Here is a 25,647-nt window from a genome sequence, read left to right as displayed (position 1 = left end):
TCGCTGTAGCTTGGTATGCGTTCACCTAAAAATAATAAGATGTTGAGATGTACATACCTAGTACTTCCATCATCCGCTTCCAGCGAAAGGAATCAACTGTGGCTGGTGTGATATTGTGGCTCTGTGGCTGCTGTAGGTGCCAAGACCACTAGTACAATCTAGCACGTGCTCCAAACCACCTCATCGTCATTAACATCTATCAAGTGCCTCATTAGTACTCATGCAGCAATTTTTTTCTCAATTTAAACTCTTGCATTACAAGTGTTTCTAGTGCTTATGTGTCAACTACCTTATTTATATGCTGTGGAAAGCATTTGGAACTTCCAAGCTACTTGATCCTTGAATCTTCTTAGACATTCAATATACTTCAAAACCCCAAGGAGTCTGATACACCTATCAATTTATATAACATTAACTCTGGGTTGAATACAAACCTTTCTTCATCAGACCATCTTCAATCTCCTCGGTTGAACACTCTATCATGGTAAATTGTTTGAGCCAGGTCCTCGACGACATGAAACTCGAAGATGGCAGGCCAGATGTCCAGTTGCGCGCATCAGCGTAAGTCAAGCAGTTTGTCACTATATCATCAAGAAAAGCGGGGAGTCCAGTCAAGTGATGTGGACTAGGAACTTTATATCATTTGGAGGTGTCCATAAAAAGATGCATATGCTCATATTGCCATAGCATACAACATTTCCTCAAGAGCTCAACCTTGACATTCGGAGAATTGCGATTATTCAAAGCGCATTTTGATGGAATTAATCTTCATCATGATGGCATCGTCCGACTGCCAGACGAGCTTCTTGCTAATGCCATGGAGCATCTCGATCTCGAGGATTTTATGTCTATGCGTTGCGTTTCGAAGGACTGGAGAGAAAAATTATCCAACGAAAAACTTTGCGCGTCACTACTCAAGGTACACTTCCGTAAAGATTGGGAAGTCATGTTTAGGTCATCAGGAGACAATGACAGACAGCTGAAGCTTGATATCTTCATTGAACTGTGTACGGGACGACTTAAGAGAGACCGTGGCATGTATGATCAAGTAATGCACTACGATTATTTGTCAGACCCAGACGAGGACAGGTTCTATTCAGAATGGTGCCACGAAACTTGTTATAGAAAAAGGTTTCAATATAAAAGCGGAAGAATAGCAATGAGAAAGGATCCTACCACCATTCAAGTCAACAATCTCAGGACACATGTTTCAAGACGCTATGTGCATGAGTCTCGATATAAATTTGATAACTGGTTCCTCTCAAATCAAATGCTCGTAGCCTATTTTGACAAACCGTAAGTCAATGACCACTTTTAAGAGCCGTATAGTCAAACTTTCATAGATTTTATGTGTACGGGAAAATATTGAAACATGCTGAAAGTTTTTGTGAACAGAAAACCACGACTCAATGTATGGCAGCTTGATGAAGAAGATGACCCGAGAGTTATTCATCTAGACTGTCGTTATTCGATATTGGCCACCCATAACAAAGAAATTGCTTTCTCTGCCACGAAACCTTCTGCGGACCGCTCTGTTTACGTCTGGAATGATGGTCATATCAAAAAGCTTGCCCATCCGGAATTCAGCGATTCGTTTCCCGATCATAAGGTTAAGTTCTGCAAAATCTTCTTCCATCCCACTAAAGAGAATCATCATTTCTTATTCTATCATGCCTTTTGTTGGCCTTTTGGTGGGACTTCACGCGAAGCCGGACACGATGTAATCATTGTTCAGGAATACATCGCAGGAGTACCATATGGGCAGTGGCATGAAGTGCTTGTATCCTGCTTCACGAGAAATAGGCTCGCGTTCGAAACTATTAGCGACGATGGCCTTGTTGCAATTCTACCACGAATGATTGCCTCGCCAGAAAGAATAGCTTCCCTTGATTTGCAACGACCACCTTGTAACCATGCTATGCCATCAGCTACAAAGGCCGGTGCTTACATCTTCGCGACCTTCAACATCATAAGGCAAGAGTTTGGAACGATTTCAAATCACCTGGAGCAGTTTATGGATATCTACCCTCAACGTATAAGCCCGCTGTTTTGGCGTGGCCAGGGTTACATTCCATACGATATTAGAAATCCGGGCACCGACGCCGAACGTAGGAGGCCCGAGAAACACGATAGACCTTATGTTCTCGTATCCGCCAGCATCTGCGATGCAACGAAGAAACATCTCCAATGTGTGGGAAAACACAGCTTTACTCCAGAAAGCGGTTTGAGCGCCTTGGCAGCCTTTTGTTTGCCCATCGACATACAAGCGACTACAACCTCAAATGAATTTGAAAAGGGATTTATGTGGGGCGATGATGAATTTATCATCTTCAGTCACTCCAAAGGATACATCGTATGGAGTTTCAACCAGAAGAAATCGTTACCCATGCCCGTCTCTCTGGGCAGAGGAGAATCCACCCAAGGAAGTGGGAATCGAATGAACTCGAATCATTATTGCACGGATTCTTTAGAATAAATGATGAGAGTTGCAATGAGAATATCTCTTTGGCAATTGACACCTCGTCTTCGTTCTCAATACCTTCTTTTTTTTTTTTTCTTCTTTTTTTTCATTTTTTTTTTTCATTACTAATCCCAATTTAAATCTCAATCTTCAAGGAAAGAGGAGAGAGGAGAAAGGGCTAGGTCTGAATTTGGTTGGGATATAAATGTGGTTCGATTTGAAGACTTGGGAGTTACTTTTATGTGTATATTGGGATTGGGATTGGGATTGGGATTGGGATATCAACATTTTGAATGAACTACAATAGGATGTGGAAAAAGAGAGTTTTTTGGGGGAATCAATCGGAGGGATTGTTCATATTTCATTAAGACAAATAATGAAATAATATGTGTACACCTGTCTTGCACTGTTCATCTTCGTCTTCATCTTTCTTTACTACTTCTCTACTTCCCATTTCAACCTTTCATCTCTCATTTCCAACTCCCCTCCACCCCTCCTAACAACTTAAACACCCACCTCCTTCAAACTCTTCACCAAATCCACAATACTCTCCTCCAAGCCCCTAAACTCCAATCCCAACACACTTCTCGTCCTCGCATTATCAAACTTATAAATTCCTCCCTCCGGATACCCACCACCCTTCACCTCTTTCCCGGGCAACTCTCCCCCATCCTCCGGGAAATTCTTCCGAATAATCTCACAAATCTCTTTATTGCTAAAATACCCCTCCGTGATGAAAAATCGCTTCCCCGCCGCCTCCGCAATCTCAATCGCTTTCACATGCGCCAATGCCAAATCCCTCACGTCGATCCAGATAAATGTTCCCGTGCCCGGGATTTCCTCTTTCCATTTCCCTTGCAGGACATCGCGCACGCGTTGGTTAGATGTGTTTAACGCATCTAAGGAATTTAAATAATGCACAATAGGACCGAGTACCAAGGGAGGGTTCATCGTGCTAAGGGTGAAATTGGGGTTCTCCTTTTCGACGAACTCCCACGCGGCTTTTTCGGCAAAGGTTTTGGAGGCGCGGTAACCGTTGGATGGGTTTTCGACGGCTTCGGAGAGCGTGATGGGGTTCCAGTCTTCTTCGGTATATGTGTGGTCGGGCCAGTTTCCCTTCGAGGCATCGATAATAGAGGCGAAGGAAGAGGTCACCACGACGCGGGTTACAGAGGGGGCGAACTTTTTGATGGCGTGAAGGATGGCGGTTGTACCGATTATGGCGGGGTCTAGAAGGTCTTTCTTGGTGTCGGTTACATTGAAGTGGAACTTTGGGTTGTGTTAGTATGTATTTCTTCAACAAGATCATATAACATGTATGTAATCATCTCTCCACCATCAACCATCATTCCCATCCGTCAAAAGTGAAAATACAAACATACCGGACTAGCCGTATGCAACACGGCCTCCAACCCCTCCCCAAACTTCTTCAAGCATTCATCAAAAGCATTTTCCTTTGCAATATCTTCCACGATGAAGAAATCTAACTTGGAAGCAGGAACATCTGGATGAGCAGCTTTGATGGCATCGATTTTTTGCTGGGAACGGACGGTTGTGATGACTGTGTGACCACGTGAAAGAAGAATATCGAGGATGTGAGCGGCGATGAAACCGGATCCACCTGGACGAAGAGGGAGATGTTAGTTGTTTGGTTTGATGTGGTTTCTGCTGAGGGGGTGGGAGGGAGAGAGATAAAGAGATGATGGAAGATAGATAACGGAGAATAGCTGAGAAATCGGAGGAAGAGAGTAAATCTGAAACTTCAAATATTCATCTCTCATCCAAACCAATTCCCTCCAACCCTCCAACCCTCCAACCCTCCAACCCTCCACCAAACCCCGAATCCTGAATCCCCAACAACGCCGAGCCACCATTCAAACCCATCCAACCCCATTCAACCCCATCACACCCGAAAGAAAATAACATGACCAAATCCCCCATATCAAAAAAAAAAAAGATAGACAGATGGATATACACACCAGTAAGTAAAACCCGCATAACTGCCACGCGAAATTTAAACTTCGATCTCTATCTTTATCCTTATTATCCGTGTTAATTATCTCGAGCAATTCAACTCTTCAATTCTTTCAATTCGGCAAGACAAAGAATCAAATGGCGAAACAAACTTTCAACTTAGATAAACAACTGCGGGGATCCGATGACGTTTATATATCGAGTATCGAGTATCCACCCCACGTTCTATCCATCCCTTCCTTTCCTTTCCTTTCCCTTCACCACTTTCCACATCCGACGGAATTTAGCTTCGGTCTTAATCGGAGTTTGTGATGTCGTGCGAACGATGGGGTAGCATGTCATGTCATGTTAATGAATTGGTCCCTATGTCCGAAAGGAATATATATATACACACATATGTGTGTGTGTGTGTGTGTGTTTATATCGACAATGCTTTCTCGCTTCATTATCAATAATATTATTAATAAACATGTGTGAAACAGAACATCTCGTCCACAATGGTAGTAAGCGGAGATACACATTAAATCATTCATATACCTGATTTATCTACCTAGGTACTTTCTAGTCCCCTTATCCCATCCCATCCCATCTCATCACATCTCATATGACCCAATCTCATCTTTACTCACTATTTGTACAGATGGGACTTAATATACTATCTACGTTGCCACGAATGAGCTCTCCAGAGCAGATTCTCCATATGAAAAAATAGGCGAGTTTGTGCAAGGAAAATGTAATATGATATCAACGCTCACGAAATAGCTCTTGAAATTTCGCGCGCTGCTACCATGGCCATATCCTTAACGCCGGCGCTCAAAGATGTCTGAAGAGAAGCAACTTCAAGAAAAGAAATGACAAAACAAAAAAAAAAGCAAAAAACCATATTATCCATCTCCAACACCCCACCCAATCCTATCATTATTTTCTCCGGTAAACCCCTGTAAATCTTTACAGAGAATAGTTATTGCTGAAAGGCATGTCCTGACTTGCCTCTCCCGATAGTTTTGAAACTGCCACCTGATTCCATGATATCGAAACGACTTGCACCCATAGCTTCGAGATCTGTCATTCCCGAGAACCAAAAGCCGACGATGACAACTAGATAGCTAAGAAGAAGAATAGAACCTTTGAAGTAGTTGCTCTTTCCTTCGCCATACATGTAACTGAGCAAGAATACACAAAGGATGACCGTCACCATGTCCCATTGTGGAAATATGAGGCTGAAAGATTTATCGACGAGCTCGGAACCTTCTAACCATTGGCCATTGATGGCACTAAACAAAACCAGAGCCGGAATTTGTAGTAGACACACTTGGAGTGCATAAGCAGATCCGATCTCCATAGACAATGCGATGTTGCCATTCATTGCAAATGAAATGGCGTTCTAGAAAATGAATGTTAACTTTTTTCATACAAGATTGAGAGTAGAGGTACTTACAAGAAACTCGGTTGTATTCGGAACGAGTGCGAATAATGTGATACCAAGGAACTTTTCGTCAATCGCTACATTTGAAAGAACTACATCGACTGTATTGACTAAAATTTCTGCAATGAGAGCATAAAGAACAGTAGCACCACACAAGATCACTGAACTCTTCATTCGGCTCCAATTTGGCGCATCATGGCCACCACTTGTGGCATGAGCCTCTGCGTGAACAGCCTCTTCAGGCTCTGTATGCACAGCAGCTGTTCTCAAAGGAGGAAGTTTGTGAGCATGTGTAGATGCCCTTCGATGAGGTGGTCTGGCTGCATCTCGAGCTGCAATTGTGGCAGCGGTTGCAGCCATTTCGGCGACTTCGCGAACAAATGTCGTATTTTGAGCCTCGGAGAATCCAGGTATATGAAAATCGGATTTCGCACTATCTCCTGCAGCACTCTTGGGTGGAACTAAGTGGGGCGTCTGTACTGAACCATTGTGGTTAACGTCTTCGGGAGCACCGTCCTTAGGGTTGATGCCGGCTTGCTTCAAAGACTGACCAAGAATGCGTTTATATAGTTGAGAGTCTCGAATTTCATTTCCACGAGAATCGGCAGCAGCCTGAGCAGGTCGTTGCGCGCGTGTTTGTGGAGCGCCGCCTGAAGGTTGTTGGGGATTAGTGTTATTGACTTCTGGCTTTTGCTTATCTTCTGATTCATTATTCCATATGACTGCCGCATGAGTTCGAAGGGTAAACCATAGCCCAATGACATATGAAAGAAACAAGAGTACTGCAGCAAACCAGCAGTATGGGCGGACAGCTTCGAGGTAAAATCTGTCGTTCAACGCTGGCGATTGTGAAAAATAACAACGACGACAATCACGACTTGTTGACTCATACGTGTCCGTGCATGAGAGGCAGTTGAGTTCGTGCTGAGCAGAGTAGTTAGCGAGGGGCCCACGGCTATGAAGATATTTATTAACTTACGGTTCCATATATTTGATAGAACAGAGTAGGACCAAATGCGGCAAGGACAGCAAAGAGCAGCATTGTCGAAGTCACACCAGCAGACTTAACGTTGAAACGTTGAGTTTTCCTCTTGATGGCACCAAAACACATGGATAAGCCAGGTAAGAACAAAATACCAGCGAAAATACTTCCGATGATACTCCCTTCAACAAGCTGCCCTTTACCTTGATTCAAGGCGATGCAATACAAAAAGACCTCTACCAGCGTAGAGAAGAAAGCATTGATCGCAGCGCCAAGACCCATGGAGGATTGAGCAGAAATAGAAGCTACAGCTTGTCCTATGAAGTAGGCAAGAGGTATAATGGAGAGTAAGGCCATAGTGAACAAAAATGCCGGATGAGTGATTGTGATTTTCATATCAAGCATCTCTAGAAGAACCCAATAGTCAAAGATGACGAATAAGACGACAGCCATCAGATTGATCAAGAAGATATTCGTCCCATCAACTGTATATTTCCAGTACTTGCTGCCCACTGCACGGTATGTGCAAACGAGGATCGAAGAATTTGGAATAGATCCACGAGAATAGGCTGAATCTGATTGGAAAGACAAAGCTAGGGGATGTCGACGTAGATGGTCAAATAGTAGCATCGTAACCTTACCCATGGGGATCCAAAAGACAAGGAACCAACATATACCAGAGGCGATAAAAAGTAGCGGCGTGATTAGTCCATAAAAGAATAAAAAGAAGATAACTCGTCCAGTATTCCACTGACCCCTTCCAAAAAGTCTTCTTTTATTGGGGCGTGCTGAATCTTCTCGCTGAGTACCACGTCTTGAACGACCGAGCAAACTGTCTGTCTCGCTACCACCAAATGAGTCAATGCTTCTCCTTGATCGGCCCACGATTGATCGTGGATGATGAGGCCCAAAGAATAATCTCCCATCCTCGATATCTCCACTTTGCCATTGTTCATATTCCGTGATGGTACGGCCCTCTCCTTCATCTTCGTGAGCATAAGCTTCGTCTTGTTCGAGTCGAACGAATTTTCCAAAAGGATAGAAAAGATAGCCAGCCAGATCCAAGAGTACGCGACCATATGCAATAGCACTTGGCGCTGCTCCGAAAACGAAGCATACGAATGCTCCAGTCAATGCTGCAAGTGCCAACCACCAGCCAAAAGCAAGTGTCCAGATAATGTTAAAGAAGATCAGCCACTTGTTGACGCGACCACCAGGAGATGAATGAATGTCGCCTTCTGCTGTCTTCTGAACTGAACGGCTCTTTTTATACAGCGCAGGCTTCCAGATTCTTATACCGAAAGGATGGGTTTGGTTTATTGCCTGTTGACGATCTTTGAGTGTAAAACTTTCCGCATCACTTAGGGAATCTTCTTCTTCCTCCTCCACCTCAGCGATACCATCTTCTCCCTGCAAAGTATCTTCACCCGACGTAGTCATTTGGTCATCTTTTGTCCTTTCACCACTGGTGGAGGCCGCCGCTTCAGCTTCCGCTTCCGCTTCCGCTTCTTCTTCGTGGGAAGAATCTAGTCTTGGTAAAGTTGGTTGAGTTGGAGCAGGCCGTCTCCTCACGGTTCCAGGAACATGTCGCGAAGGTCCAAACCCGGATGCAATACCTCCAATTCCAAGCCCGGCCTGTTGCTTGTTCATCTCTTCTTCCATCTCAGCCACATCATCATCTACCGAGAATTCTTGCCCTCTATGAGGGGCTTGTACATTTGATGAAGCTCTACGAGGCAAGGGAGGTTTCTTTGGTCGTTGGCCTGCTCGACCGCGATCGGTAGGTCCTAGCATAGGAGACCTGGCTGGTTGAAATGACCGCGAAGATTCTAAACTGACAGGCTGAGGTCGCTCGCCCGTCATGGACGATTCGCTATTTCTATGGCCGTCGCCAAGTTGCGGAGTTTGAGGAGTCGATTGAATGGTTCCTATACCTAGCGTTAGTAAATCTATAATCTGGCAAACCTGTAACCAACAATAACTCAAGGTAGGAATTGGATGTGCGGGTCAATTTTGGAGTGGCGTACCATATCCTCCAGCGTTATCTGGTCTCCGTCGTATTGTGTCCGTGGACTGAAAGCTTTCCGCCAGACCATCATTTTGTTGCGAGATAGATCTTGATAATGGATGCCGCGTATCTGTGGGACTCGTTGGAGTTGACATGCCGGAAGGAATTGGAGTTGAATCTTGGGCATCTTTCCCAGATCCTGAAGGCTCGCCGGGAGTTCGAGACATTTTGTAACTCGAGGCGTGTACACCGACTTAAGTTTTATCTGCCAACCAGTCAAAGAGTATGATGCGATCAGTCGCACATCGGGCTATGGAAACAAGCTTAAGGCTTGGATTAGGTTGAGTCCTCTGGTTAGTATAATTGTTAGTTCCCGCGTTTGTGGAAGCTTGAGCATGCGAAGAATACAAGAGGAGTAAGCAGATGACGATGATGCATTCAATACGAGAAAAAGTCTTGGGTGAATTATCGAAATATGTTATTATGTTTACAGATGTATGTGATTGGAGTGAGGAGGAGGTATCTTCAACTAATTGAGAGTGAGAGAGAGAGCGAGAGAGAGAGAGAGAGGAGAGCGACAAGGGAAAGGGAGCGAGGTTGGGAGGATGAGCAGGTGAGACGATGGGACGATGGGAAGATGGGAAGATGAGAAATTCCCATGGAAGATAATTGTTATATTATTTTCTCCAGGTTGCGGCGCTTGGGTTGCCAACTTGTGCTTAGATAGATAGAGTCGCAACAATTTATTATGTGAATCACATCCATCCTTCGAGAAAAAAAGATCAGGCGGATGTGGAAAATAGAGTTTGTTTCCTGGGGTTCTTATCGAATGGAATGCGACTACATTACATGACATTACATTACATCGTACTTCCAAATTTTTGGCTGAATTGTATGTGGAACCCGGAACTCCTTCATGGGCGTGTTTGTACAATCAAGGTATCTCTGGTCCTGAAGACAAGGAAAGACAAGACGTTTTCATGTGCAATGATGATAGCAGTTGGGCGATAACCTAGTAAGCGTGTCTCTCATTGGCGGGTGTTGAGTTGTACATTATTCATTCCCCTCCTCTCCTCCCACCTGCTTCTGTGGTCAAACGTCGATACATGTCATGCCATGGTGTGTGTGAGATGATGTGAGATGTGGTCGTTGTGCTTGGATATCTATACCGGTCAATAGCATCTAGCAAATATACCGATGGATATAATATAATATATGCAGAATGTATATCCTTGGATATCTATCCTCTCTATTTATCAATAGTATCTAACAAATACACAAATTAATACAATATAATATAACAGCATCTATGATATCTAGAATTGATACTTGAACATCTGCTCCTCATACCATCTAACAAATACACAAATTAATATAATATAATATAACATAACAGCATCTATAATATCTAGAATTGGTACTTGAACATCTGCTCATCATACCATCTAACAAATATTATAAAAATCATCGACACATCTAGCAAATACACACAAGGCGATAACGTGATATAACAATACCTAGCTCCGACGAAGGATATGGATGACCGTGATAATCATCCCCCCAAGCTTCGATGGCGGTTCTTTCGCTCTGATTACCCAGAGAACATGAACGTGTGAATTTGCTACCTAGGGCGAGATCCGACGCGTCTATGCTTGCTACCTAGAAAAATAAAGTGCCGACTGTCACAAAGTGTAGTAAGCCTTACCTGACCCGAGCGAGATTCCTAGCGTCCTAGCCTCGTGTGTGCACTGTGCACTGTACTGTACTGTACTGTACTGTACCAGCAAGACGAGAGACGTACACTTGTGATACCTTAGGACCCATCAACAAATTATCAGCCTTGAAGAAACAACAACATTACAAACCTTCAAGCCACCCATAGTTCCATCACCATTCCATTTGAGATTTCTTTTCCGCTTTTGAACTTCATCTCAACCCCCGAACTCATCCATCATGGCGTTGGATAGCTTCTTTCACAATAAGATTGAGAGCATGAAGCTCGAAATCATTCAAGGTCAAGCGGTTCTACGAAGATTAGAAGCGCAACGCAATGACTACAACTCAAGAGGTACTTTTGCAGATGCTGTCGCATAAGAAAGAGTAGCAGCTAACCATCGTAGTGCGACTTCTACGAGAGGAGCTCGGCTTACTACAACAGCCGGGATCCTATGTTGGTGAGGTGGTAAAGGTTATGGGCACAAAGAAGGTGTTGGTCAAGGTGCACCCAGAAGGCAAATATGGTATGGGATTTCCCACATGCGTATAAATCTTGACAACACTAACTTGGGGTGCAGTCGTCGATATCGCGGATAGTGTCGACATCTCAAAACTTACCGTTGGAAAGAGGGTTACCCTTCTATCGGATTCCTACAAACTCGAAAAGATGCTCCCATCATCCGTCGATCCTCTCGTTTCCCTCATGATGGTCGAAAAGGTTCCAGATAGTACGTACGATATGATTGGTGGTTTAGATCAACAAGTAAAGGAAATCAAGGAGGTCATTGAGCTTGGTCTTAAGCATCCCGAACTTTTCGAATCTCTTGGTATAGCACAACCTAAAGGTGTTCTTCTTTACGGACCCCCAGGAACAGGAAAGACTTTGTTGGCAAGAGCTGTCGCACATCACACCGACTGTAGATTCATTCGAGTTTCTGGTTCTGAACTGGTTCAAAAATATATTGGTGAGGGTTCAAGAATGGTCAGAGAGCTATTCGTCATGGCAAGAGAGCACGCTCCTTCCATCATCTTCATGGACGAAATCGATTCTATTGGATCTTCGCGTGTGGAAGGATCTTCAGGTGGTGATTCTGAAGTCCAAAGAACTATGTTGGAACTACTGAATCAATTGGATGGTTTCGAGCCAACCAAGGGAATTAAGGTCATCATGGCTACCAATCGTCTAGACATTTTGGATCCGGCACTTTTACGACCAGGACGTATCGATAGAAAGATCGAATTTCCACCTCCAACTGTTGAGGCTAGAGCCGATATTTTACGAATTCACAGCCGCAGCATGAACCTGACTCGTGGTATCAACTTGACGAAGATTGCAGAGAAGATGAACGGATGTTCAGGAGCTGAGTTGAAGGGTGTTTGCACGGAAGCTGGAATGTACGCCTTGAGAGAACGCAGAGTTCATGTCACTCAAGAGGATTTCGATTTGGCGACAGCGAAGGTATTGAACAAGCATGACGACAAGGAAGTCAGTTTGGGCAAGTTATGGAAGTAGATGGTTGGGTAATGGTCGGAATGGCATTTGTACAGTACAACAGCATGAGCAGCAAAGAGATATCAATTCAAACATATTTGGTGTTTTAGCTTCCCTCGCTCAAGCCTCCCGAGCCAATCTGAAGCTGCACGATCTCGGAGTTCCCTTTTTAGTAGTCCGATCCGAATAGTAGGAAGCCGGGAAAGTTGCCGAATCTTGAATTTTGTGCTTCCTCTTGAGCGATCCTCACCTCATTTTCCAAATGACAAGCCCCGATCTGCGTTCTACCGTACCCTGTTGCTGTGAGATTTTTTGCCACCAGAAATGTAGAGGATTTGAAAATGCTGCACGAAGGGTGCAAAGAGGTGGGCCCAAGTGAAAATCGACTGGCAGATTGGCCTTTTTTGTTGCCCTTGAGACCTTGTGAGCCCATATCAAAAATGGCAATACTCGTCGACTGCCTAGAGACCCAAACACATAGATGCCATGTAGTAGAATTGATGTTGTTGTTGATGTTGTTGTTGATGTTGTTGTTGCTGTTATGGATATGTTCCAGATCTCAACCTCACAAGATGGAATTACTCGAGCACCCTCGAGTGTTATATACTAATTATTCTAGTTTGGATTCTAGAATAATGGTTGGAGGATGCAACGGCCACGATAAGGTTTGGGCCCCAGTGATGAGATCCATGAGAATTGCAAATTTTCCCTCTTTGGGCAAACGGTGAGCCATTCCATACTCTATTTGGTAGATTTACGCTTTTCGGTGGGGGGAAGGAAGGTCAAAATGAAAGTGGGGTCCTATGACGATGAAAAAGCTGGAGCTTCCAACCAGGAGATCAAGCTTCGGAGAGGTCTACATCGTGAGCTACAGTACGTACCGGGGACTTTCAATATAGATTGGAAATTTCTTTCCTCTTTTCTTTCCTCCTCCATACCACCATACCACCATACCACCATACCATTCACATTTCAACTATCTATCTCGCCGCGACGACATCATATTGATATATTTTGAATATAGAGCGTTCGATTTACGTTTCACCCTCGCACATTATACCAACTTGTGTCCGTATTCCCCCTCTTTACCCCGCCGTGCCCAGCTCTCACGCTCTCGAGACTATTGGCATACTCAACATTCTGTTCCATATCCAATGGAAACACCTGCCACCGAGGACGTCAAACTTTGTAACACGTACTAATCGGGATTGTGCAGACAAATAGACAAAAGCATTTCGTACCAATACCGGCATCATGAATCACTCATTGCCTTTCCGTCAAAACTACAGGAAGTACGTGAACTCCTATTCCCTCTCAACAGTTCTTACGCCAATCCTCCTTGGATTTGCGCATCGTTAGAGCTTTGTACTGATTATATATCCTTTAGGCCATCGCGTCAAGCGAGTATGGAGTGAGTACTTCTCATCATATTCTCAGAAATTTCAATCCATTACCTAGCATATTCAAATGGTTGTGCCGAACTCGGGTATTGGATGTGGTGGATGCCCAACACATCTTTTGATTAGGACCCAACCAAAGCTTTAATATCTCGAATTGAGTCCAAAAAACTGGACATGGTAATATAAATTCAATGGGTCCCTCAAATTAACTCGATGAATGAGAAGTTTGAGGGTTGAATAGCTGCCAATTGTTGCATCAAAGACAAGCATAAGTGGCATTTCATACTGACATGTCCATAGTCCACACAACGATTTGAACCCTCATGTAGACCATTTCAGTAAGTTTTCCTCCATTTTCTTATTCAATTTGTACTCTAGTGTCACTCGAGAGACGTTTCTGCTACGTTTAACACTTCGATTCTTTTCACCCGTTGACATAAGCTGATTTTTGTGATAAACAGTCGGAATCGATGTTGGAACTGGATCAGCAAGAGCATGCATTATCGATGCTTCAGGAGATATCAAGGCTTGTAAGTTTTGCACTTCGAGAACACATTGTAGCAAGTCCTAACGTTTGATAGTGGCTACAGAAAACATTGGTTTATGGCAACCGGAAGTTGGATACTATGAACAATCCACCACAGACATCTGGAGATGTATTTGCATGTGTGTGCAAAGAGCACTCAGCCAACACAACATTGACCCAACAACAATCCGTGGTATCGGTTTCGATGCTACCTGTTCCTTGGCAGTATTCTCAGAAGATACCGACGAACCAGTACCTGTCACCGGTCCAAACTTCGCAAATGATGGCAACGATCGCAACGTTATTTTGTGGCTCGATCACAGACCAGTCGAAGAGGCTAAGAAAATCAACGACACCGAACACAATCTATTACGATACCTAGGAGGGAAGATGAGCATTGAAATGGAAATTCCCAAAGTTCTGTGGCTCAAGAACAACATGCCTCCTGAGCTCTTTGACCGCTGCAAGTTCTATGATTTGGCAGATGCTTTGACGCACATTGCAACTGGCAATGAAAGCAGAAGCTACTGCAGTACTGTCTGCAAGCAAGGATTTGTCCCAGTTGGTGTTGATGGCAGTGTAAAGGGATGGCAAGAGGACTTCTACGAAGCTATTGGTTTGGGTGATCTAACCAAAGATAACTTCAAGCGAATGGGAGGAGTAGACGGAGTAGTAAGCCCGCTTCTAACTACGACTTATGATTTTCAATCATCCGAATTCATGCTAATATAATTGTATAGAACGGCAAGTATCTCAGCGCCGGTGAACTTGTTGGTACTCTCAGCGAAAAGGCTGGTAACGAACTCGGCCTCCCAGCTGGAATTGCTATCGGAAGTGGTGTCATTGATGCTTATGCTGGATGGATCGGTACTGTTGGCGCAAAGGTCAACCTAGGACAAGATTATCTCGATACCGGAGCACCCAAGAACGATATTTCCCAAGCATTCAGCCGTCTTGCAGCTGTGGCTGGAACCTCTACTTGCCATTTGGCTATGTCTCGCGAACCTGTCTTCGTAGATGGAGTTTGGGGTCCTTACCGAGACGTTCTGCTTCCCGGTTACTGGATGGCAGAAGGTGGCCAATCTGCCACCGGTGAACTTCTCAAGCACGTCTTGGAGACTCATCCAGCATATAACGAAGCCATGTCCATGGCAGAATCATTCAACACCAGTATTTATGATTACCTCAATTCCCATCTTGATGAACTAAAGGAGAAGGAAAATGCTCCAACCATCTCATATCTTGGACGTCACTTCTTCTTCTACGGCGATCTCTGGGGTAACCGTTCACCAATTGCCAACCCGAAGATGACTGGTTCAGTCATTGGTCTTACCAACGACCGTAGCATGGACGGTCTAGCCATTTACTACTACGCAACCATGGAATTTATCGCAATGCAAACGCGTCAAATCGTCGAAACCATGAACAGTGCTGGTCACTCCATCACCTCCATCTTCATGTCTGGTTCCCAATGCCAGAACAAAATTCTCATGGAACTTATGGCTACTACATGCGCTATGCCAGTTCTGATCCCAAGATATGTACACGCAGCTGTTGTTCACGGTGCCGCCATGTTGGGTGCTAAAGCCGCTAGTGCAGATAAGGAGGGCAAGACAGAAGAGTTGTGGAGCATCATGGATAGAATGAGCAAGCCAGGCAAAGTAACCAGACCAGGAAAGAACGCTAATGAGAAGAAGTTGTTGGATGTTAAGTACAAGGTATTCCTTGAGCAGTGCAACACCCAACAGGTATACAGAGATCAAGTCGATGAAGCAATTGAAGGCTGGAGCGCTGATTAAATGGTCTTGATATGAAAAGCCAAAACTTTGGATTACGAATGAACGAAACTTTGGGACGGATGGTTAGGATTGATGAGGGTAGATAGTTAGGTAATAGGTCAGCGTATTGTCTGCACAGGATCTGCAGTAATACATTACGATATTAAAATAGATAGTCTTCCTTTCATATTTCGCTCCCCGTAGATTGAGTATGTGAAAGAGAAAAGTGAAGTAAAATAATGTTGAAATTACCGGTCATCCTGATACATCTCATCTCAAACTCAAACAAACTGTACGCTATTAAGTGACATCATCCCAACATTATAAGTGAATAGACATCACTCAGCAAGTCCAATTCTTCGCGTGCAGAATCCAAAGTTGGCACTCATTTGGGATGATCTAATAATCACACACAAATCCCCATCCTGCTCCCCCGCTCGTTCATTTTCTAATCATCTAGAAGCTCTAAACCATCGAACTCCTCTAATCAATATTGAAATATCGAACTCTATTGAAACATTGAACGCATGCATTACATAGCGAACTCGAACTGTCAACCCCAGCCCAGCCCGTCTACATGAGATTTATCTCTCTTCATTTCATTTGCGACCATTAGTACGTGCGTATTCTCAACACTCACGGCGCATGTGCATTATATTATATTCGCAAATTTACTCATTCATTCATTCATTCATTCATTCATTCATTCATTCATTCATTCCTAGGATCTGCGCTGCGCTGCGCTGCGCTGCTCTGATCCTGAATCTGAATCTGAATCTGATGTGATCTCGCTGCCCGGCTACGGCTAGGAAGTCGGGAATCTGGAAATCTAGATATTCATCGGTTATATATATATTATAATATACCATACCATACCGTAACATACCTATGTACTCAACATATTCATATATATACACATATATACACATATACAAGCAAGCAGGAGACGAAAGTTCCATCGTTCATTCATTCAATATTCAACCTCTTTGATGACATGATCGCTTGACTGATTACTCCCTATTTGTGTATGAATTACCCACATCGCAATCATAATTATCATCTAGATACTTGCATCGTTGCCCTTCCCCTCTTTCTATCTCTCATTTCCCTTCTTCGTTTCTATCTCCTCGCCATCTGTATCTGTATCTTTGTCTCTATCTTTTTTAGCGACCATGAAAATGAAAAAGAAGAAGAAAGAAAGGTGGAATAATATCCACTAAAATACTGATATATGCCGACGATGTGTATCTATCCATTTTTTCGTTAAGATGCTTGTTAGAAAGAAAAAAAATGCACACGTATTCGTGTATACGCAAACCCAAATCCAAATCCCATCTCCAAACATACCACCCGACCCCCAACATGTAGAACTTCTTGCAAACGTACAGACATATACAAATATCTAGTACGCCGTTAATTTCATAGTTTTCCATTCCCTCCCATTCCCTCCTTCTTACCACCCAAGTTGAAATTATACGATGGGCCAATTTGATACCCAATCATCTGATGTAACCCTTACTCCCAACCTAAAAACATATTTATACAAGAATCTTCCTTCCACCTCAAAGCATTTCCATTATCCGCTACCTTCTATCCCCCTCCGTCTTAACGCGAAATGTATCCCTCAACCCCGGAAACGCACTCGCAAATTGTGGTCCCAAACTCCAATTTTCCAACCGTCTCAAATGTCTCTCAAAAACTGGATTGATCAACAACTCTCCCTCCTCGCTAAACCCCAGACCCGATCCCCCATTTCCACTCCCAGAATTTAGAAGTGCATCTGTAGGTTCATATGGCCAATTGAGACTCAATGTACCCGTAAAGGGGATAAAAAAGTTATCAAACAGATAATCCCGCGGATTGTAATCTCTCACGAGGATATCTCGCATTTTTGGCCAAGGGAGATGATCGATCCATGCTGGATGCGGAGTGAAAAGCTGAGAAGGACGAGGAGTTATCCAGGAGGGGAGACGATCATAGTTTGCTTGGCTGGGATGAATTTGCCAGCGCATCAAGAGAAACATTATATAGAGTACTGCCACTCTTTCGGGAAGAGTGGAAAGGTCTGGGAAAGTGGCGAGTATATCAGTGAAAACTTTTGAGACGGGATGGGAAGTAATGCCACGAGAAGGATTTAGGAGGCTAGAGACAGATGGATAGGCTGGTCCTACGAGTTTGGGCGTGGGTAGACCTTCGAGGGCAGCGGCCTGACGCTCCTGGAGAAAATCCAGAAGGAGATTATCTAGAGGACATGTAGGAGGACCGTTTCGAATAGGAGCGCTAAATCCGTTTAATTCTGAGCCTGAGCCTGAGACCGAGGAAGGATTTGGAGTGTTGTAATTCGTTGTACTACTGGCAGTTGAATTGTTGCGCTGGTGTATGGGACTCATACTTTCAGTCGATCTTTGGATCTGTTGAAATCCAGTAGTTTCTAGTGGACCAGGAGGAGGGATGGGTATCTTCCCACGCTGTCCTTCGTCAAGGAGGAAATCTAGACCAAGTCTTTCGGGGCCCAATTCAAGATTATGTGCCATTTCATATCGCTGTTGTGCTAATTGTTGGGTTTGTTGCGATTGGATAAAGGGTCTAGAATCTTGGGCAGGGGCAACTGCCATTGATGCAGAAGAAACTGGCCATGAGGGTCCTGCACCGGTGTTGGGAGAGGTTATACTGTTAGGCGTCGATGCATTGCGATTCGCGGAATTTGGTCGATTGGGTGGAGGATAATTTGGCTGCGGTGGTAATTGAGGAATTTCAAATCCTGTATCACAAAGTTAGCTATCGGTTTAGCTATTTCTACGAATTTGTTGAGCCACAAACCCAATTACTGACCATGAGTACCAAGTATTGGTGTGATAAGTGCAATGACCTGCGATAGCCTCTTCTTGATATCCAAGTTCTCTTGCTCTACCATTTCCTTCTGCCGTATTACTTGCTGTAACTCCTGATAGGGTTGTTGGCTAGTCAATTCCCTAATCCTCCTCTCATACCCCTCCATCTGATTTTTCGTCCTCTGCCTTATACTCCTCTGCGCCTCTCTATCATTCGCTCTCTTCTTCGCCAACTGCTCTGGCGTTAAATTCGCAACGCCTCTTGCACTCGCTCTTCTCTCTTCCGTTGGAGGAATCTTCCTCTTCTTCGACGATTCCCCCCCACTAGTTCCACCTCCACCTACACTCCCCTCTCCGTGCTCAACCGGAGTGCCTCCCTCCCCACCATCACCCGTCGCATTTGCATTTTCGCCCTCCTCTCGATCATCCGAAGTGGAATGCGCGATGCTCACATGTCGCTGGGCCGATGATGGAGATGTAGATCCCTGCTGAGTTGCATTTGCATCAGGTGTCATACTGTATCTGCGGGAACCACGGGTTCTCGCATGCGATGCGGCCTTCCGTGGTACTTCCTTATCTCAATGTTCTAGTTTTTAGAACAGACACAGCACGATTCGTCTTGTTAGCAATAGATAAGAGACATCAAGTATATATTTTGCGTTTGGTGAAGTGAATGGGGTCGATGAATGGAGGGGTTCTTTCATATATGTATCGTCATGTATATTTTAATATCAGGGTTCGCTCGAGTCATGTAAATTGAGGAGATCAAGCAAATATACGAAAGCTCGGGGGAAACCATGGAGAAAATCTGGGAAAATACCGGGAATGTTGATGTAAAAAAAAAGATCGTTTTGGAAAGAGCTTACTGGGCATGTTGATTAAATGTCAATCATTGCGGAAAGCGATCCGCAATCTAGCCTTTATCTCCATTTGACAAATCTTTGCACATCATTGTCTTTTGCGTATTAACATGACAGTTAGCGGTACTGTACCATTCTAGAACGCGTGTGCACTGATCTGTCATGAAGTGTTCGCTTGCATCTACTATCAGGGCTCAAGAAGGGGTGAGGGGGTTTGCTTCTATCAACTGCCATGAGCTCGAGCTTGCTATCAATGTTCCCAAACCACATTGGAACTGTAATAATCCCCGAGTCATGGTGTCACCATATAATCAGGGGACGGACAAAACCCAGATCAGTTGCTAGTGAAGAAGTGTTCACACAATTACGGGAAGATGCCCCGATTAGTATTCATTCCCGCATTGGCGTTCCAATCAAAACACCACTTTGGTCATGTACTTGGAAGCGAGATCTCGATATTCTGTATTCATTAACCACTCATAATTAATCTTCTAATAGACAACACAATACATTCTTCATCTATGCACTTGTTCATGAGAAACTGTAAAAATCAACTACAAAAGTAGTAGACAGACCCCCAATGTTTTCATTTCGTTCCGTCCAGATAAAAACTCAAAATGCCCTTTTAATCTCTTCCCACTGTGCTGTTCTAATATACATTCAAGCTCATAAGCTCATGTCATATGTTCATCCCTTACTCCGATTGAGCCCTCGCAAGAGCTTCATGAAGAGACGCAGGGAATCTGTATCTTAATTGACTGGTATAAGTCGTTAAGTCCATGTTTTGTTGTCTCAATTGATTAATCATCAGTCGTCTGGTACCCTCATTACCTCCGTATTGGGCATTCATGAGGGAAGTTCTTTGGTTGTTGCAACACAAGACTGTCCATGTCAAAAGACTAGGGATAGTGTTTGCGACCTCTTGGGAGAGTGATGAAAATTTGGTGGCATAACTTCGTACTGCACTTGGGTTGCCCTCGGCGCTCAAGGGAAGAATGTCAAGATTCTGCACAACCTATAGTGAAAAAAATTAGCTCGTGATCTACAAAATGCCAAAGGTCAGAACTTACATCTAATGCTTCAGCCCATTGTCTATTTTCAACAAATTCCTTAGCACGGCAGATATTTAACAAAGCCTCACAAGCTGCGCGGTTTTCTTGCTTGATCTTGTTGAGATACATGCGATTATTTGAGTAGAGCTTCGTCATGATGGTAGCCAATTCGAAAGGATCATCAATTGAGGTAAGACTGAGACTGGTATGGGCCTCTCTTCCGGATTTGTCTCCAGGCCTTGGCTTGAGTGGTTGTAATCGCAACGGGCTATGGCCTACAGGCACGGCAATAGCTTCGCTAAGGGCTCTGTTAAGGATAGTAACGACGTTGTCATACTCTTCTGCTAAATGATAAAGTAGGACTGCATCAGTGGTTCGCCCATTGTCATCCGCGACACTTCCTGCCTGTATCGTCACTGTTCTCATGAAATCATCAGCGCTGCTGAGATTGATGAGTTCCAGGCGTTCTTCGATAACTCCCTTTAGGCGCTTTCCGTCTTGTCTGATATCTCCAAGCAACAAAGCAAATTCTCTGCTTTCCAAAATCAGCTCTTGGAGAGCTTCGTGGCACAATGCGACTTGTTTTGAGCCAGCATCGCCTTTGAGGTCACTATTAAGGCAGATCAAGGTGAGATAATCCACGGCAGCGCTGACATTTGCAGCTCTAAATTCTGCAGTGTAAAATCCCATCATTAATCCAAATGCTATCTGAGGTTGTTGTCTTATTGTGTAACTTAAGAATCCACCCTCTGCAACATCTGGATCTGAGACTCGAAGCAGGCCGTAAAAGTCAAGTGCCGTGGCGAAATGAACACAATCAGAAATACTATGGCGATAAAGAAGGTCGATTGCGTCTTCGAATAGGCCTGAAAGTACCAACAGCACAAAGTACACACTAAATGGTCCACTATTTTCATTTCCCTTGGAAAACATCCGGGCGCCAATATCTTTGAATGTCTTTTGTACATTTGCGAGTCCATATGCATCGCTGGCAATTTCATCGACTCGGTTGGCTTCGCGCGCAAGGACAAACTGTATCCAGACAAAGTCATCCTGGTTTTGGACAATGTTTTGATCCAGAGCGCGAACGTGGAGTTCGCAGCGACCAATTATCTTGTAGCATGCCATTCTGAAAGGATCTATAGAACCCTCAGGGGAAATTCGATTTCGCTGACTGTATTCGCTTTGAATGCGATTTTGAAGGTCATGTCCTAATTTTCTGTCTGGGCTATTGGCATATTCTGCGATGTAAAACATGAAGCTGCGGTCAATTACCCGGAATGCTTCCCTGTTCTCTTGGACATAAGCATTGGCTTCCTCAACGTGGCCAGATCTCAGAAGATAAAAGACTACTGCCCAGACGTAATCGTCATTAACAATTTGTAGAGCGGAGATGTCTGTAGCAAGGTCTTTACGAGCTGAGCGTAGACGAACATAACCCTGGATCTTTGTGAGAGGACTAGGCTTACCACCCACAAGTGCTTCCCTGGGGTTTTTGGCAACAATAGTTTCTACATTCTCGAAAAACTCCTTTTCAAGAAATCGAAGTGATCCACTGAGTATCCGCTTTTTCAAATCGGCCGCTTGAGCTGAGTTTGTATTGTCATCCAGGTATGCGGCTGCAAACTGTCTCTGTTTGACCGCGCCAGGGAGTTGTAGTCTGTCCGGGTCAGGATCTTCACCAACGATTTCCATCAAGCATCTGTATGCCCTGTAAACATCTGCAGAGTGCTGTTCGCTACCTTGGGCTACAACAGCTGAGAATTCGTTCGCAATTGGGTAGTGAAGGTTCTTTAGTCTAGCACCATTTAGGTTCTGGACTTTCTCGATATATCGAGCCTGCTTCTCGCGAATGAATCGGTCACTTGGACCTGGTGCTGACCCATTCGTATCTGCTTTCTCTATATCAGTAAAAAGTGTGCGGTTTGCGGTTCCTCCTGGAGTAATAGCTCCTATAACAGATCTCTGCATGCTTGATTTTCCAAAAACGCTAGCCCGCGGGATTCCAGGCCCTTTAGATGCTCCAGGAGCGAGTCCTTTGCCGCGTCTTGATCGACCAAAACCGCCCATAGGTTCTGTAGCTGTAGCTGCAAAGCTCACTGATGGCCCTGTTGTTTGTTCTCTTCTGGGCTTAATTCCAAAATGTTCATATATTCTCTTGCGCTGTGCACTCCATTCCATAGCAACATTCTCCTCGAGGAAATCATCGAAATCTCGAACGGATCGTGCCAACCCTTCAGATATCATGCTCATTGTGGTTTGGGTTTCCAGACGTGTAAGGTATGCTTCGACATCCGCATCAATGGGTGCTTCTACAGGTGCTGTCCTATCAAGTCTTCCTGTGGCAGCGGTGAATAGATTCAAATCTCTGAGCGCAGCGCCTGGGTCCACGCCAGAAGCTGCCAATAGGTAATGAGCTCTTCCATCGACAGAGCCATCTTGGGTACTAGGAGCCAGCCTCTTCATGCGCTGTCGAATATCCCCCAAACCTAATTGTAAGCCCAAGGAATCCTCATCGTGTGCCCTCTTACGACTCTTCTCCAATATAGCATCAAAATAGGCACCGCTGGTTCCATTTTGTTGTCGAGATTGCGAGAGAGGCTGGATTTGTGGAGTAGGACCGAACATTGATCCTGAAGGGTTGGGTTGTGTAGTTGTGTTTCCAAAAAGCCCACCAGTACTTTGTTGCGGCTGCTGTTGTGGTTGTGCCAAAGAATTACCAAAGAGACCTCCAGTTGTGTTGTTTGTAGTTTGGGGTTGTGTAGTCGCACCAAAAAGACCGCCTGTTTGTTGTGGTTGGGTTGCTGCTGGAGTTGCTCCAAGTCCTCCAAATAAACCACCGGATCCTGTCCCTGATTGTTGTTGAGGTTTGGCTGCTCCAAAAAGACCGCCAGTCGATTGAGGTTGGCTTGTAGTTGTTCCGCCAAAAAGGCCTCCGGTTGATTGAGGTTGGCTTGTAGTCGTTCCTCCAAAAAGGCCTCCGGTTGATTGAGGTTGGCTTGTAGTTGCTCCAAAAAGACCGCCAGTCGATTGGGGTTGGCTTGTAGCACCCATTCCACCGAACATTCCTCCCGTTGATGGAGCCTGGCTAGTCGCAGTCGTTCCCAATCCACCAAAAAGACCTCCCGTGCTAGCACCTGTAGACGCTCCTGTGGTCTGCGGTGCACCAAAGAGCGACGGCTTGTTTTGATTCGTGTTCCCGAAGAGCGACATTGTGACCGGTTTCAATTCGTTCCAAGGTCCTGAGGGGAATAAAATTGAAAGGGAAAAGAAAGACTCTCGATGATGAGTAGTAGCAAATCAAGAAGGAGCGCAATTTAATGCTTAATGCTCTTGGAGAGAAAGGAAGTTAAAGCTTACAATAAGCTTATAACTTATAACTTTTTGGCAGAGACGCGACTTTTTTTGAAGCTGTTGATAGAAATTAAGTTTTGCGCTAATATTTACAGGCTCCAGCTTCCTGCTTACCCTGAACCCGAGATCTTTGATTGATTGGTTGTCGCCAAGGAAAATGAACTGCCATCAATATAAATATAAATATAAACATCAATCAATATGCACAACTCGCTCGCAGACTTTGAAACTCGCCAACGGTATCGACTGATGATATTTCCAATACGATGTTGAATGTGGAAATTCACGTTATCAGAAAGTTCGGAGAATTCTAAGTTTCTTATACCCGTCTTTCCTAATTTACCATCTGCAGTAAGTAGTAAGTGGGTGGTGGTATACAGTTCCAGGGAGAACCGTACTCATAATCTAGGGCAAATCCATCTCGACTTCACAAGACAACCCAACTCCAATCCAGTCAATATATTTACACCAAGGCGTGGCAATGTTCCAAGTTTGCCTCCTACCAAAACGCCAAACAAGTCTCAAGACAAGAAACCCTATCCTAAAAGATTTCCGTTCCTACTGAGCTTCCAAACCATGACCCAAGCTCATCCGTATCCTTATCTTTATCCGCACTGAAGAAATCCGTCAACCTACTGGTCTCATCATCCTCCTCAATTGGCCAATCGACTTTCGCCGCAATACCTTTGAGATCTAACATGTCCTTCGTCGTCCCCCAACTAAAACGGCATTCACTACCCCATCCAAATATAGGATCCATGTTGCGTTTTAGCCATGTAGTTGCTCTAGCGTCAGATGGATATCCCGAACCCCAACTGTCCTCTTCCGTTCCGCCCATCTTCTGATCCCCGTCTTTATTCATGTAGCTTTCATACAGTGACTCGAGAGCAGCATCTCTAGTAACCTTTGCACATACACTTGCCGCACTCACACATGGATACAAACTATCCGCCTTTTTCGCAACTGTGATTTGAGCTGTAGGGAAGATCCGTTCCAATTTCTTCTGATATGTAACTGTATTTCCCAAGGCATCGATGTAAATTTCCTTCACATTGACACCTTTATCCATGACTCCCTGAATCAATGCGATGGTGGAATCCATAGCTTGGGCATTCAAATTGTATGTTGCCGGTTTCATCATGTTGGCACCAATATCTCTCGCCGACATAACGTCGACCGCCCAACCGCATTGCGTATACAGATCTGAACCTGGCGTGCAAAGCTTCTCCATAAGCTCGGATCGAACGGTCGGTGTAAGGACTTTACTATCATCGAAGTGATGTGTATTTCGTAGCAATGGATCGGAGAGAGGTAGTGGTAAATAAAATAGTCCGTATACCATAGGACCAAGAACAGGACCGCGCCCAGCTTCATCAATTCCTAGAGCACATGGTGGACCAGGGGCTGGAGGCGCATCAGGTTTCGAAGTGTCGGTGTTGGGTAGAGGAAGAAGCGACGGAGGAACATCTGAATAATGTTGATATGAAGCACCGGACAGTAGTAAAGATTGATTTATCGAGGGGGCTATGAATACGTCGGATGCGGGGGTCTCGAGAGCAACATCTACTTCCATCTGGGAGTCTGCCATATCTGAATTGTTTCTGGTGAGTTGCAAAACTTTGTCAATTTTTGACCTTCTTCCGATTGGGAATCTGAGGAAGACGCGTTTCGCGACAATTTCGCGTACATTACTTTATTTCATGAATCTACAGGGGTTGGCGAGTGAACAACTCCCGGTGCGCAGCTTATGGGTTTACATTGATTTAGCCTACGACCGCCCGATGCAC

General features: G+C 44.5%; 8 protein-coding genes across 10 annotated transcripts; 3 read left to right on the top strand and 5 right to left on the bottom strand.

Annotated features, from left to right (window-relative positions):
- Positions 1-225: 225 nt before the first annotated feature.
- On the top strand, positions 226-2,570 carry BCIN_02g02950 (hypothetical protein). Its single transcript, XM_001547006.2, has 3 exons — positions 226-561; positions 688-1,296; positions 1,396-2,570. Exons 1-3 carry the CDS (start codon positions 482-484, stop codon positions 2,474-2,476), a joined length of 1,770 nt encoding a protein of 589 aa, XP_001547056.1. The 5' UTR covers positions 226-481; the 3' UTR covers positions 2,477-2,570.
- A 10-nt stretch (positions 2,571-2,580) lies between these two features.
- Positions 2,581-4,604, bottom strand: BCIN_02g02940 (hypothetical protein). The gene is made up of 3 exons (XM_024691213.1): positions 4,441-4,604; positions 3,844-4,082; positions 2,581-3,730 (listed from the first exon to the last, which is right to left on the bottom strand). The coding sequence occupies exons 1-3, from the start codon at positions 4,457-4,459 to the stop codon at positions 2,966-2,968; spliced, it is 1,023 nt and encodes a 340-aa protein (XP_024546983.1). The 5' UTR covers positions 4,460-4,604; the 3' UTR covers positions 2,581-2,965.
- Positions 4,605-4,865: 261 nt separating this feature from the next.
- On the bottom strand, positions 4,866-9,665 carry Bcvnx1. Its single transcript, XM_024691212.1, has 4 exons — positions 8,871-9,665; positions 6,841-8,771; positions 5,874-6,785; positions 4,866-5,819 (listed from the first exon to the last, which is right to left on the bottom strand). Exons 1-4 carry the CDS (start codon positions 9,076-9,078, stop codon positions 5,397-5,399), a joined length of 3,474 nt encoding a protein of 1,157 aa, XP_024546982.1. The 5' UTR covers positions 9,079-9,665; the 3' UTR covers positions 4,866-5,396.
- A 792-nt stretch (positions 9,666-10,457) lies between these two features.
- On the top strand, positions 10,458-12,335 carry Bcrpt6. The gene is made up of 3 exons (XM_001547003.2): positions 10,458-10,919; positions 10,972-11,091; positions 11,146-12,335. Exons 1-3 carry the CDS (start codon positions 10,805-10,807, stop codon positions 12,078-12,080), a joined length of 1,170 nt encoding a protein of 389 aa, XP_001547053.1. The 5' UTR covers positions 10,458-10,804; the 3' UTR covers positions 12,081-12,335.
- Positions 12,336-12,835: 500 nt separating this feature from the next.
- On the top strand, positions 12,836-16,021 carry BCIN_02g02910 (hypothetical protein). 2 transcript variants are annotated; one of them, XM_024691211.1, is made up of 7 exons: positions 12,836-13,127; positions 13,284-13,351; positions 13,447-13,470; positions 13,760-13,797; positions 13,921-13,989; positions 14,041-14,657; positions 14,726-16,021. In XM_024691211.1, the coding sequence occupies exons 2-7, from the start codon at positions 13,314-13,316 to the stop codon at positions 15,782-15,784; spliced, it is 1,845 nt and encodes a 614-aa protein (XP_024546981.1). In that variant the 5' UTR covers positions 12,836-13,127; positions 13,284-13,313; the 3' UTR covers positions 15,785-16,021. The 2 variants fall into 2 exon arrangements, with proteins under 2 accessions (XP_024546981.1, XP_024546980.1); XM_024691210.1 differs by having other exon boundaries at positions 13,276-13,351.
- Positions 16,022-16,585: 564 nt separating this feature from the next.
- Positions 16,586-19,612, bottom strand: BCIN_02g02900 (hypothetical protein). 2 transcript variants are annotated; one of them, XM_024691209.1, is made up of 2 exons: positions 18,584-19,612; positions 16,586-18,524 (listed from the first exon to the last, which is right to left on the bottom strand). In XM_024691209.1, exon 1 carries the CDS (start codon positions 19,107-19,109, stop codon positions 18,588-18,590), a length of 522 nt encoding a protein of 173 aa, XP_024546978.1. In that variant the 5' UTR covers positions 19,110-19,612; the 3' UTR covers positions 16,586-18,524; positions 18,584-18,587. The 2 variants fall into 2 exon arrangements, with proteins under 2 accessions (XP_024546978.1, XP_024546979.1); XM_024691208.1 differs by having other exon boundaries at positions 18,596-19,612.
- Positions 19,613-19,893: 281 nt separating this feature from the next.
- Positions 19,894-23,918, bottom strand: Bcnic96. The gene is made up of 2 exons (XM_001558745.2): positions 20,525-23,918; positions 19,894-20,469 (listed from the first exon to the last, which is right to left on the bottom strand). The coding sequence occupies exons 1-2, from the start codon at positions 23,717-23,719 to the stop codon at positions 20,149-20,151; spliced, it is 3,516 nt and encodes a 1,171-aa protein (XP_001558795.2). The 5' UTR covers positions 23,720-23,918; the 3' UTR covers positions 19,894-20,148.
- A 166-nt stretch (positions 23,919-24,084) lies between these two features.
- On the bottom strand, positions 24,085-25,535 carry Bcrnh201. Its single transcript, XM_024691207.1, has one exon. The coding sequence runs from the start codon at positions 25,446-25,448 to the stop codon at positions 24,402-24,404; it is 1,047 nt and encodes a 348-aa protein (XP_024546977.1). The 5' UTR covers positions 25,449-25,535; the 3' UTR covers positions 24,085-24,401.
- Positions 25,536-25,647: the final 112 nt, after the last annotated feature.

This window comes from Botrytis cinerea, chromosome 2 (assembly GCF_000143535.2).
Source record: "Botrytis cinerea B05.10 chromosome 2, complete sequence".
Taxonomy (NCBI): Eukaryota; Fungi; Ascomycota; class Leotiomycetes; order Helotiales; family Sclerotiniaceae; genus Botrytis; species Botrytis cinerea.
Note: the sequence above shows the minus strand (reverse complement) of the source record. Positions and strands in the feature narration are given on the sequence as shown.

Coding starts and splice junctions, on each gene's coding strand:
- BCIN_02g02950 (XM_001547006.2), top strand. CDS start 482: ATGGTAAATTGTTTGAGCCAGGTCCTCGACGACATGAAACTCGAAGAT. Junction 562..687: donor GTCCAGTTGCGCGCATCAGC/GTAAGTCAAGCA, acceptor ATATTGCCATAG/CATACAACATTTCCTCAAGA. Junction 1,297..1,395: donor GTAGCCTATTTTGACAAACC/GTAAGTCAATGA, acceptor TTTTGTGAACAG/AAAACCACGACTCAATGTAT.
- BCIN_02g02940 (XM_024691213.1), bottom strand. Junction 3,731..3,843: donor TGTTGCATACGGCTAGTCCG/GTATGTTTGTAT, acceptor CACAACCCAAAG/TTCCACTTCAATGTAACCGA.
- Bcvnx1 (XM_024691212.1), bottom strand. CDS start 9,078: ATGTCTCGAACTCCCGGCGAGCCTTCAGGATCTGGGAAAGATGCCCAA. Junction 8,772..8,870: donor AGATAACGCTGGAGGATATG/GTACGCCACTCC, acceptor CGCTAGGTATAG/GAACCATTCAATCGACTCCT. Junction 6,786..6,840: donor TCTATCAAATATATGGAACC/GTAAGTTAATAA, acceptor TACTCTGCTCAG/CACGAACTCAACTGCCTCTC.
- Bcrpt6 (XM_001547003.2), top strand. CDS start 10,805: ATGGCGTTGGATAGCTTCTTTCACAATAAGATTGAGAGCATGAAGCTC. Junction 10,920..10,971: donor CAATGACTACAACTCAAGAG/GTACTTTTGCAG, acceptor TAACCATCGTAG/TGCGACTTCTACGAGAGGAG. Junction 11,092..11,145: donor GCACCCAGAAGGCAAATATG/GTATGGGATTTC, acceptor CTTGGGGTGCAG/TCGTCGATATCGCGGATAGT.
- BCIN_02g02910 (XM_024691211.1), top strand. CDS start 13,314: ATGAATCACTCATTGCCTTTCCGTCAAAACTACAGGAA. Junction 13,798..13,920: donor CCCTCATGTAGACCATTTCA/GTAAGTTTTCCT, acceptor TGTGATAAACAG/TCGGAATCGATGTTGGAACT. Junction 13,990..14,040: donor TTCAGGAGATATCAAGGCTT/GTAAGTTTTGCA, acceptor AACGTTTGATAG/TGGCTACAGAAAACATTGGT.
- BCIN_02g02900 (XM_024691208.1), bottom strand. CDS start 19,109: ATGACACCTGATGCAAATGCAACTCAGCAGGGATCTACATCTCCATCA. Junction 18,525..18,595: donor ACCAATACTTGGTACTCATG/GTCAGTAATTGG, acceptor TTTGTGATACAG/GATTTGAAATTCCTCAATTA.
- Bcnic96 (XM_001558745.2), bottom strand. CDS start 23,719: ATGTCGCTCTTCGGGAACACGAATCAAAACAAGCCGTCGCTCTTTGGT. Junction 20,470..20,524: donor AATGGGCTGAAGCATTAGAT/GTAAGTTCTGAC, acceptor TTTTCACTATAG/GTTGTGCAGAATCTTGACAT.
- Bcrnh201 (XM_024691207.1), bottom strand. CDS start 25,448: ATGGCAGACTCCCAGATGGAAGTAGATGTTGCTCTCGAGACCCCCGCA.